We start from the raw sequence: 12,631 nt of genomic DNA on the forward strand, positions 1-12,631 counted from the left end.
CAGATGTCTCTGTTTTTAATTCAGAATGTCATGCTTCTGAAGAACCCCTCCATCCAGAGCATACTGGGATGGTTGATTCCAGTGAACACCCCAACATTACAAGGAAAAGAAAAAGTGCTTTTCATTATGCGTGTATTTCAAGTCATTTTGAAATGGTTTCATGGGGAAGGCCGTACTTTGCTTATGTAAAAGGCAGTTCTTGTACATTGCAATTCTATGGGGAACTGAAACTTCATTAGGGAATTATTATTTGGGGGATAAAAATTTTCTGGAGCTTCCTTTATTAAATACCTTGTTTTTCAGTCTCTTGTTTCTGGCTACTTCATATTTCTGTATCAGAAAATAAATTTGTTACATCAAAGTTACATATTCCTTTCCTTTTCTCTGAGGCCTATTATTTTTCTTATTTGGTAGTGAGAAAAAATACTGTTCTGTAGTTCAATTAATGAGTGATTTCATGCAGTTAATAACGTTAACTTTGAATGAGCATTATATCAATGACTCTGTTGCTTTTGAGCCATGGGTTGTGGCTGAAACACATTTACATCTAAAATGGTAGGGGAATAATATTACATTTATTTCTGATCAATTCTGCAACCTCAGGCGTGTTTTTTCTGCAAAGGATAGAAGGTACCAATCTCATCGTTATTGCAATGTCGTGTGTTGCCAAGTTCTGCCACTAGGGAGCAGTATCATCTATCAATTCACTCTGGCACTGGGCTTTGTATTGTCTGGATGAATAGGATGTTCGTTACGGAATGAGAGGGAGAATACATTTTACACACTAGCAAACACATAAAACCCTGGCAACATTACCATAGTGGAATAAACCTTGGCTCTGGTCTTGTGACTACTTGCTGATGGCCTTGAGCAAGCAACTTCCCTTGCTAAACTTCCTTATGTAAAATGAGGGAATTGACCCAGATTAAACTCATTTCTGATTCTAATTTCTTCAGCATCTAAATCATCTAAAAGCAAACTAGTATAAAGGTCTTTTGATGGTATTTTGTGGAATTCCACTTTGCTTCTTTTCAATCAGCTCGTGTTTCTGGATATACATGTTCACTAGCCTATGCATAATTCTCTTTTTTTTTTTCTTTTCTTGGAGGCTTATTGTATTTCTTTATAAATTCATTCTTGTATATGGTATGCTTGTCACCTCAAAGGAAATTGGCTTAGAGTTTGTGCTTGGTTCACATCTATGGCAAAGAGAAAATGCAATTTAGCTTCCTTTATTCTCAGCTTTGGTTTCTCTAGAAAAATAAGCCACACTGTATTTGAAAATTATAGCTATCCCTATCTGAAAATAAGATTATTTCTTCTAGATCTATGGTTAATGCTAGTGGTTCATCACACACAACTTGTATTGTAAATACTTTGCCTCCAAATAAACTTTTACCTATTTTTAGGAATGAAAAACAAAAAGTCAAGCTTTAGGGAAGATAAGTTCTTGAAATCTGACAGTTTACAGATAATGTCAGAATATGATTGCAAGAAAAATAACATAAAATGTACATTAACATAAATCTATAACTGCTCAACTTGATGAAAAATATCACCATAAAATTCTGCCATTACTGAACCAACCGATATGTTTTTTTCTATGGCATTTTTGTGAGAGTGAATAAATTATCTGAGAATGTGTTTGCATCAAAAATACAGAATTTTGTAATAAACACATAAATCATCCAAGCATTTTTCAGCAAGATGCCTGATCCTAAAATGGGGGACATTCATATTAATTTCCCCCCTTCCAGCCTCGTTCTAGATATGGTACCTTAGAGCTCTGGATGGTAATGGGGAACCATCAATTATGGAAATGTGGGAGAGGATGATGTAAAGAAAATAACTCTTATTGAAGAAGTCTTCTATACAACCTGCTGCACCCCCAAAAGCCTCGACCTTTCTGAGCCTTGCTTTCACTGAAGTCCTCTTTGCAGCTGTGGCCTCAGTTTACACTGGAGTCTGCTTTACAAAGCGCTCATATTTTTGTAGTCATGGGACGCATATATCAGCCAACATTCTGTATAAAACAGAGCACTAAATCCTAAAAGAGGTGTTTTTCTTGCTGTCTCTGAGGAACTGGTTTGTTTCTTGTAATGGGAAATTCATACCACATAAGGAAGCTTGATTCCCTTTTTGCTTAGATTACCAGGTAGCTCAGAGGCAAAATAACAGTTTAATTATAGAATTTAGTGATGTGTACCTGAGGATCTTACATTTTATCTTTATTTTAATTATGTCATCTATGTAGATTTTCTTCTATTTTATTGTTCAAGTTTTTATTAACTAATATCTTTGTGAACTGAGGCAAAGGGTAGATAAACATACAGACAGAGAGGTAAACAGACATATTGATATGTGGAATAATGGTCGAAGAAATTTCTGCAGCCGAAGAAGTGAGGGTGGATGCCCATAGTGAACTATAAATAAGATGGCAATTATGAAGTTCATTTCTCATCTGATTTCTCTCCAGGACTCATTTCTTCATGAATGCCTACAAAGCATATTATTATGACTGAGGCCATTTTTGTAACAGATGATTGTGGTCTGGTCTGTGATCCCTCTATGCTTCCATCACTTTCTCTGTTAAGAGGAGTGAAAATACTTTCTCTACGTAATTCACCAGGTGGTGAATTAATGTGCTGGTTAAAGAAAAGGAGAAGGGCCACGTGTGGTGGCTCACAGCTGTTAATCCCAGCACTTTGGGAGGCCGAGGTGGGCAGATCACGAGGTCAGGAGTTCATGACCAGCCTGACCAACATGGTGAAACCCCCTCTCTACTAAAAGTACAAAAATTAGCCGGGCATGGTGGAATGCATCTGTAATCCCAGCTACTCAGGAAGCTGAGGCAGGAGAATTGCTTGAGCCAGGGAGGCAGAGGTTGCAGTGAGCCAAGATTGCACCACTGCACTCCAGCCTGGGCAACAGAGCGAGACTCCGTCTCAAAACAAACAAATAAATAAATAAATAAATAATAAATAAATGGAGAACTCAGGTTAGGGGTCTTACTTAAGTTCACACAGCCAGGGAGTGTGCCTTAGGTTTTGGCTACTCTCCATCCCTTTTCACTGCACTGGCACTTACTGCTGTGAGTGTCTTCTATTTGCCCTCCAGAACCTCCCTCCAGCTTCACCCTGCTCTACCCTGCTCTACCCTGCTCTCCGCCTGGGGACACTGACCAGTAGGGACACACAGGGACTACCTTATCCTCTCGTTTCTAGTTAGGTTTAGCCATTGGGAAGCCCCAACAGGAGGTCACAGGGAGGTTGGAGAGAGAGATGGGGCGTTTACTCCCTTGGTCCCCTCCCCAAGAAGTCTGCCTGGGCTGGTGGTGTCCCGGGACCAGTGATCACTGCTCCTCTCCAGGTGGTGTGCTCCTTGTGGTTTTCTGTAACTGTCCCCTCATCCCTCTGCACCTAGGGGTAGGGCCAGCCCCACTGCTGTCAGCCATGGTTCTTGCGCCATTCTTTGTTCTTCCCCCTATACCACACTCACCTGGTAAGTAGTTCCTTTGCCATAAATTTCCTTAAATTATCCTAATTTGAGTGTGCTGTTTATTGCCTGCTGGGACTCTAACTGGTACACTTTCCCATTAAAGCAAAGATGGCGCTACTAATACATTATAGACAATAGCATTAGACACATGAAAGGTGAATTTGATATGTTTCAATTATCGGGCAAAGTGAATCTTGGCATTGTCATCTTTTCCAATCAAGCATTGTAAGAGGAGATAGGGGCACGGGGGAAAATGATGAGAGAAGCTATAATGGATACAATACCATTAAATGTCTTGGGCTTATCTTCCATTTATGCTTCCAGCACTACTGAAATTGATTATTTGCTTTTAGGCTCGTACCTGTATTTTTGTCTTCAAATTGAGTTGTTTTGCCTAAAGCCTTAAAATCTGTTTTCATATTAATTTTAAAATTAGATTTCTATCTTGTGGCTTTTCCGGGGGTATGCTTAGAGAGATAACACGATTATATATTTAATGCAATCCATATGTTTCAAAATAATTCATTTCCAAAATTGCACAACAAAGAATATGAATTTTTACAATCAATTTCTTCATCAATAAGGTAAGGCAATAAATAGGCATAAAGTGTGTGAGACTCTAAAATTAGTTATTTCCTGAAGTGTAATTCAATAGATCACCTTGTGTAAGATCACCCATGACCACAAACAACAATGCGAGAGGATCTTAGAAGCAAAATAGATGTTTTCATACTTACATTTTAAACTTTGATTGACATGACTTTACCTTTAATGTTTTGGCTTCTGATGTCCTTGGAAATGGGTTTGTCCACCTGTACAAGACAATGAGGCACCATTATCTCTTCAGTTGTGACTATGACACCATCTGACGTCTTGACACTCTCTGTGGTTAGGTTCCCAAGGATAAAGCCATAAGTCCCTGGGCTCTCTGGTTTCCAATGTATGGTTAGCTGTCAACAAACATGTATAAATACATGCACCTCTGCCAATGAATGGTGCGGTGGCTTGAGTGGTGTTTGGTATAAAAACACATGGGGTTGAGAACCAATCCTGCCTCTATTGCTGGCTTTGGAAAAGGCATTGAGTATATTATGAACTTCAGATTTTTCATCTTTATCATAGGAAAAATGCTCATCATTCATGTCCCTGAGTTAACATGAAGATCCATCTATGCGATCAGGTACATGAAAGCAATGAGGCAGGCAGGTCAGGGTATGGCCTCGTGGGAAGGCCTGGGTTAGGATTCCACCTCCAGCTCGTGCTGACTGTGAGAACATGGCAAATTACTTAGCCTCAGTTTCCTGAGGCTCAGTTTCCTCATCTGTGAAATGGAGGTAACAAAAGCACTGATACCTTTTGAAGATGGGAGGATAACACGGAACACAAGCACTGTGCTGAGAACACAGGTGTCGCTAACCACACTGAATACATGTATCACTATTAATATTATTAAAGACATTAGTGAACTATTAAGGGGTACACAACTGGAAGACATAAGGGTGAAGAAGATGAAGATCATGAAGGGCTCCCTACGTCTTTGAAAACCTTTAAGCCTAGGTTAATATAAGGGTCTTAGTATTAGTCTTTATTGGCACCAGGTTGAGTTGGGCACGGTGGGTCAGGGGCTCATTGAAACCCCCGTTACCTCTTATCCTCTGTGGAATATTGAACCACAGTATTTATGCCTGGAAAGGGCGTGGCCCTTCTTCTTTTGGTTATATCTAATTAGGGGTTGAGTGTTGGTTGGATTATTTTTTTTTGTCGTGGCTATTGACTTCTTCATTACACCATCAGCTTCCAATTTCTCCAGGGTTATCTTGTGGGGACTGGGGTGCTGGAGGATTTTTTCAATGTTCTTGTGCACGCTCATCTTTTAATCTTCCCTGTGTGCCTGCCCCACAGAGGGAGTCTCTCTCAATGCTCATGCCCCACACTGCATTGCTAGCCTGGTCATGGAGGCAGGAGAGGTTCCCATTGTCTCCATCTTAGGTGGGATTTGCAATCTCAGGTCTTAGGATGGGACTCCAAGCAGTCCCAAGCAGCAGTATTAGTACAGTATTCCCCGGCCCAAGAATATTTCTTGTCCCTCCCCTGGGGCAATTCCCAACTTCTGTCAAATAAATATTTACTAGTACCTACTAATGTGTCTGTGGCAATGCTAGATTATGAGGGAACAAAGAGAAATACCAGCTTGGATTCACAGGTTCATTGTAACAGATTTTTCAGTTTGGGTACTACTGAGAATTGAGATTTGGGGTTGGAAAATTCTTGTGCATTGTAGGATACTTAATAACATCTCTGTCTTCTACCTACTAGATGTCAGTAGAACTCAGTTGTGACAACCAAAAATGTCACCAGATTTTGTCAAAAGTCCCTTGGGGGGCAAAAACTTTCCACAGAGAACCACTGATCACAATGAAACATGTGCCAGTTGTGGAAGACTGCATCATATGGCTTCCTTCATCAGACCCCTCCGATGGCACTGGCTACGCTCGGAGATGCAGGTCTGCGAGCATTTGCACCCTGTGCTCACCTCCATCTGACCACTTCCTAGAACATGGAAACTGCCCATCTGGGTCACTGCCTCCTCCCTTAGACTGTGGGCATTGGCTCACCTTTCTACCCCCATTGCTAAGCACAGAGCTTGGTACACAGTACATGCTCAATAAATAGAAGGATGGGCAGTGGTTTAGGGCAAGACAGTTGTCAAGACCCACCTAAGGGGTCTAGACAAGAACTGGCGTTTGTAAAAATTATTGAAGATCCATTTCTTTTTTTCTTTCTTTTTATTTTCTTTGAGACAGGGTCTCACTCTGTTGCTCAGGCTGGAGTTCACTCTGTCACCCAGGCTGGAATGCAGTGGCATGATTTCAGCTCACTGCAACCTTGACCTCCCGGGCTCAAGTGATCCTCCCACTTCAGCCTCCCAAGTAGCTGGGACTACAGGCGTGCGTCACCATGCCTAGCTAATTTTTGTACTTTTTGTAGAGATGGAGTTTCACCATGTTACTCAGGCTGGTCTTGAACTCCTGGGCTCAAGCAATCCACCTGGCTTGGCCTCCCAAAACGTGGGGACTACAAGTGTGAGCCATCACACCTGGCTGGAGATCCATTTCACAGATAGTTTAATCTCAACATAAATGTGCAGAACTAGTAAGAATCAACTCCTAGGAATGAGATTTTCACAAAAAAGATAATCTGCTTGCCATAAATACTTGATTTTTACAACATTGATTACAAAAGTGAAACTCCTCCCCCGCCTCTTTTTTTTTTCTGAGACAAGGTCTTGTTCTGTCACCCAGGCTAGAGTGAAGTGGCACGATCACAGCTCATTGCAGCCTCAACCTCCCAGGCTCAGGTGATCCTTCCACCTCAGCCCCCAGAGTAGCTGGGATTACAGGCATGCTCCACCATGCCCAGCCAATTTTTTTTTTCATTGTTTTTTAGAGATGAGATGTTACTATGTTACTCAGGCTGCTATTGAGCTCCTGGGCTCAAGCAATTCACCCGCCTTGGCCTCCCAAAATGTTGGGATTACAGGCATGAACTACTGCACCTGGCTAAAACTCCCTCCTTATCTGAATTGAGGCCAAACACTTGTTGAATTTATGAGACAACTCCCCTCTGAAATTTTGCTCACCTTGCCCTGTCCTTTTTCCTCACATGATTTCATTTGACTTAATGTGCTGAGATTGTAGTTTCACCTGCAAAGTGATCTAGCCAAAGGAAGAAACTTGTTTTTAACAGGAAGCTACAAAGATGGTATGAAGCAATAAAAGTGTAAGAATAAAGGCTTAAATCCTGGCATAGTTGTTTTTAAAAAAATCAAATGAGAATTATTCTTTGTAAAATAAAAGTTGTATTCATGAAGGCTTACCTATGTGAAAAGGGATGGCCAGTCGTTTACAGGGAAAGTTCAGCTCAACTTTTTTAGTTCAGCATTCTCTACTTCTTTATAACCAGACCAGAACTGTGTCTTCAGCCACTGGTCCAATCTCTCTGGAATTCTCGTTCCCTGGCCACGCTTTATGCTCTGGTGATGAGTGTCCTGAAATGCTCTCCTCCCTCTCAGACAATCCCTGGGGGACTGCACTAGATGCAGATCTTGATGATAGCAGCAAATAGTAGCAGGAAAATAGAAGAATTTTGAAGGCTAGACCGAGAAAGTCTTCTTTGTGAACAGAAGTTGAACTGGGGAAAGACTCGGTCTCTTTTCCTACTAAACAGGTATTTATTTTTAAAGCTTGAGTTCAAATGATTGAAAGTTTGTTATTTTTCGTTCATTTAACCAATATCTATGGAGAACCTCTTACAAAGGCACCATGGTAGGTGTCGGGGCTAAAATAGCACCTGACCTTATAGAGATGTCCTCTATGGACTGATTGCTTTGTGCTTCAGGCTGGAAGCACAAAGATGCATTTCTTGGATCTTATTGAAGATTCATTTCTTTTCTTTTTCTTTTTTTTTTTTTTTTTTTTTTGAGACAGGGTCTCACTCTGTTGCCCAGGCTGAAGTGCAGTGTTGCTATCTCAGCTCACCGCAGCCTTGACCTTCCAGGCTCAAATAATCTTCCCACCTCAGCCTATGTGCTGGAAACACATAGAAATACTGTGTTTTCTATGTATTACTACAACAGTGATGGATTTTATAGGTAAGACCATGAAGGCTCAGAGAGGGTGAGTAACAGACCCAAAGGCACAGAGCTTATAAAATTGGAGCCATTAAAATGGAAGTGATGATGTTCATCTTTTGAGATTTTTGTTTGTTTGTTTGTTTTTGTTTTTGTTTTTGAGATGGAGTCTCACTTGGTCACCAGGTGGAGTGCAGTGGTGCAATCTCGGCTCACTGCAACCTCCGACTCCTGAGTTCAAGCAATTCTCTTGCCTCAGCCTCCTGAGTAGCTCGGACTATAAGCGCCCACCACCACACCCGGCTAATTTTTCTATTTTTAGTAGAGATGGAGTTTTACCATGTTGGCCAGGCTGGTCTCGAACTCCTGACCTTGTGATCTGCCTACTTCAGACTCCCAAAGTGCTGAGATTACAGGCGTGAGCCCCCATGTCCGGCCACAAGAATGTTTTAAGGATTAAATATCACTCATTCTTTCAGTTCGATCTCTACTAAGAATTTTTTTCCTTGACCTTCCTTGTCCTGCATTATCATTATTTTTCAAAGTACACTTGCTTATCTATTGTCTGTCTATTGTGTATTTATTTATCACTGGTCTCCTACCATTAGCATGTATGTTTCATGAGCACAGGGAATTGGTGGTTCACGGATATGTCTTTAGAGTCTATAATTGTGTCTGATCCTAGCAGGCACTGATGACATAGTTCTTGAATGAATTTGTTGAGTGAATGATTGAAGTGTTTAGCTTCAGTCATTGCTGTGCCCGTGTAAAAAGGAAGTGTTTGATTTTTCATCACTCATCTTGCTCCTTCAGTCTCTATCAGATATCTTCTGTGTAAACGATTGGTGTTGCTTGATAAGATTTGTACTTTCATTTTTCTGTCCAAATTAACAGAAGCCCTCAAGTTAAACAGACAATGTGAATATAAAATATGTGAGGAATATTCAAAAGCAGGTTAATACTCACTAATAACTGTGGTGCAAACTAAAAAAGAATAGTGAAATCCCTTTTTAAAAAATACAACTGAAAAAGTAATAGCCAGTTTTGGTGATATTTCTAAGGGGTGGACATTCCTATACAGAGTTTCTGGGATGGTAAATGGAAACAATTTTTTAGAAAGGAAATTTTACAATACATACTAAAAGCCTTTAAAATGTCTTCACTCAATGGTTCAGTAAAATAATTGAAAATCCTATAATGGGTTATGCTTTATCTACAAAAATTATACTTATGAATGCTTGTTTATCACATGGGAAATTGTTTTACACTAGAACTTAATGTGAGAAGACAAATAAAGCAGGTATATACTGAACAATGAGGCTTCTCTTGTTTGACAGATATCTACATAGAAAATACTGACAATGGCCGGGCACGGTGGCTCACGCCCATAATCCCAGTACTTTGGGAGGCCAAGGTGGGTGGATCACGAGGTCAGGATTTCAAGACCAGCCTGACCAACATGGTGAAATCCCATCTCTACTAAACATACAAAAATTAGCCTGGCGTGGTGACCTGCACCTGTAATCCCAGCTACTCAGGAGGCCAAAGCAGGAGAATTGCTTGAACCTGGGAGGCAGAGGTTGCGGTGAACTGAGATTGCGCCATTGCACTCCAGCCTGGGCAACAGAGCAAAACTCCATCTCAAAAAGAGAAAAGAAAAGAAAATACTGATAATGAAGTGCACCAAAATGTTATGACCAATAACTGCAATCCCAGGGGGTGATCATTTGTATTTTATGCCTTTCTGGATTAAGCAAACTAAGTGTTAGCAAATTTTTTTTTTTTGGTTTTTTTTTTTTTTTTTTTGGTGGAATTTCACTCTTGTCGCCCAGGCTGGAGTGCAATGGCGTGATCTCGGCTCACTGCAACCTCTGCCTCCTGGGTTCAAGCAATTCTCCTGCCTCAGCCTCCCAAGTAGCTGGGATTACAGGCATCCGCCACCACGCCCAGCTAATTTTTGTATTTATTTTTAGTAGAGACGGGGTTTCACCATATTGGCCAGGCTGGTCTTGAACTCCTGACCTGAGGTGATCCACCCACGTAAGCCTCCCAAAGTGCTGGGATTACAGGCGTGAGCCACTGCGCCCAGCCAGCAAATGTTTTCTTAAAAATAAAATTCTATGTATGCATTTAGGGCATTTGCAATTACTAGATTTTTTTTTTTTTTTTTAAAGACAGAGTCCCACTCTGTCACCCAGGCTGGAGTGCAGTGGTGCAAAGTTATCTTTTGTAGCTTCCAAACAGCATTTTGAAATAAGCATGGTAGGATTTTCTGTTTTTCCCTGTTTGGTAGATAAAATTACAAGGAGGCTTAGAGAGGTTTCGTGACTTACTTATTACCTCCCAGCTTATAATTTACCATGTTGGGCTGAGACTCTGGGCAAAATCTAATATTATGATCAGAAAGATTTGAGTTCATGTTCTTTCTCTGGAGAATGCGATGAGCATTAGATGAGATGCATGTCAAAGTCCTTAGCATGCTCTCTGGCTCACAATCTTCCACACATCTGAATTCTTCTTTCTAGAGGTAGGGCCATGATGCTACCAGTCATAAGTCACCTCCCGTTCACCTCAATGAGCTTGACCTGCTCTTTCCCTAATGAGATGGCCTGGTGGACAGGAGATGGGGCAGTTTCTAGCTGGTTGGGAAGAGCCGTACACATGTTTGTGTCACAATGTCCAGCCTTTACTCACTCTTTCCAACCTCATCTGTGTGTTCCAGGTCTGCTGTCCAATGGGGATAGAGGTCCTGGTGTCTAACGGAAGGGGAGTGTCCATTGCAAGCTTGAAATAGCGTGTATCTGTGCAAACAGAAAAATATGAAAGTCATACCTTACATGGACTCAGCACATTACAATTTACAAAGTATTTGCACATCTACAAACTCATTGGATCATTACAACGTAAGTACGAGCAAGCAATTCTGCTTTCATTTAACAGAGTAGGAGACTGAAGTATGAAGAGGAGAAATTGCTCGTCTCAGTGCACACAAATAAATGCCAGAGTTTGAACTTGAACATTCTTCATTTTCTCATTCACCTTAGAAATTCTATAAATCTTACAAAATTTGGGCTATGCCATGCCCTTTAAAAATCTTACTAGATCCCACCCAGTCACACCCCACGCCAGCTCTCCTTTCTATATTACACACTTAGCATATTCTATCACATTCATCGATTGAGCTGCCGGTTTCTGCCACTAGATTACACCTTCCTGAGGGTATGGATCCTGCATTGTTTGTCTTTGTGTCCCCCAATCAATCCCAACATGGAAACTGGCACATAGTAGATGCTCAGTGAATGCTTATTGAATGAATGAACAAGAAAAGTCATCATCATTTACAAGATGGCTTTCTCCAAATACACTTCTATAGATTCACTTTAGTAGTTCAGGCCCTCAGAAATCGTGAATGCTTCCTCTTTCCCCTTACAATAGGGTGCTTTATCTCAAGGAACTTGCTGAAGCTGCCCTTTGTGCCACTGTTAGAGACAGAGGCGGGTGTGAAATTAGGTCCTCTTTATTCTTAACAATTGCAGCTTTGCCACCATGCCCTGCTGACGCTCTTAGGCTGGCTGGCTGCACAACGAATTAACCAAGTTAAAAAGTCTTTTTTTTTTCTTTCATTCTACTCCCTTCTATGCAGACCTCATTTAACATTTCCCATGCTGCTCCATCCCTGCTTGTCCACCCTCCGTTATGCTCATCAGTTGTTCCTAGGGCTCAAGGAGAGCATCGTGATAATAATAGCTGAGAGTTACAGATCTCTGGCTTGGTACCAGGTCCTCTGGTGAGAACTCAACATGCATCATTCACATAATCTTCAAAAGAGCTCTCTGGGGCTACTTCTATTATTATGAACACTGTTTTCAGAAAGAGAAAGTGAATTGGAGAGACTTTCTCAAGGTCACACAGCTAGTAAGTCATGGGGGCAGACGTTAACCTAGGGTTGTTTAATTCAAAAACCGCATCTTTAAATAGTGTGCAATATGGCGGCATGTACATGCGTCTTCTTATTTTAGGCAGACCCCCAAACGTTACCTGCATATTCAGATTCCTTTATAGGCCGGGCTGGTAAAATTTTAATCGACTGCCTTGTCTCTTCCATCCGAAGCTCAGGGTCATCATAGTCATCATCACTGTGGCCTTTTGCTCCATCCAGGACTGCAGCAAAGTTTCTTTCCTAAGCAGGTGGTAACATTCCAGTGAGTCAAATGAAGGTACAATGTTGACAAAGACAGGCTACAGTGCTGGCTAGAGAAGTGGGGTAGACTTTCTTAGCTGCAAGTTAAATATTCAAGAGTCTAGGGTCTGGGATCTTAAATAGAAGTTTAATTCTTGTGCTAGTGAGAATTCTAAAGATATCTCCCAATATTCGCATCTCTGATTACTCAATCAATACTAATCTAGGTACTGCTGTGAAGGGACAGTGCAGATGTAATGAAGGTCACTAATCAGCTGACCTTAAAATAGGCGGATTGTCCTGGATTACCTGGGTGGGCCCAA

The 12,631-nt window shown here is 41.1% G+C and overlaps 1 protein-coding gene across 11 annotated transcripts in view; it reads right to left on the minus strand.

The window, feature by feature from the left end:
• CLNK (cytokine dependent hematopoietic cell linker) overlaps window positions 1-12,631 on the minus strand; it is a 201,767-nt gene that overhangs the window by 69,011 nt on the left and 120,125 nt on the right. For all 11 annotated transcript variants that reach the window (XR_008502356.2, XM_054486877.2, XM_054486880.2 and 8 more), the window contains 3 exons: window positions 12,167-12,308; window positions 10,823-10,929; window positions 4,265-4,310 (listed from right to left, as the gene is read on the minus strand). Coding sequence is in view for 10 of the 11 variants with exons in the window: in XM_054486877.2 (XP_054342852.1) it covers window positions 4,265-4,310; window positions 10,823-10,929; window positions 12,167-12,308 (295 nt within the window). In the remaining variant the exon portion in view is untranslated. The remainder of the gene's footprint in view (window positions 1-4,264; window positions 4,311-10,822; window positions 10,930-12,166; window positions 12,309-12,631) is intronic.

The sequence above is a fragment of the Pongo pygmaeus genome, chromosome 3, assembly GCF_028885625.2.
Source record: "Pongo pygmaeus isolate AG05252 chromosome 3, NHGRI_mPonPyg2-v2.0_pri, whole genome shotgun sequence".
NCBI lineage: Eukaryota > Metazoa > Chordata > Mammalia > Primates > Hominidae > Pongo > Pongo pygmaeus.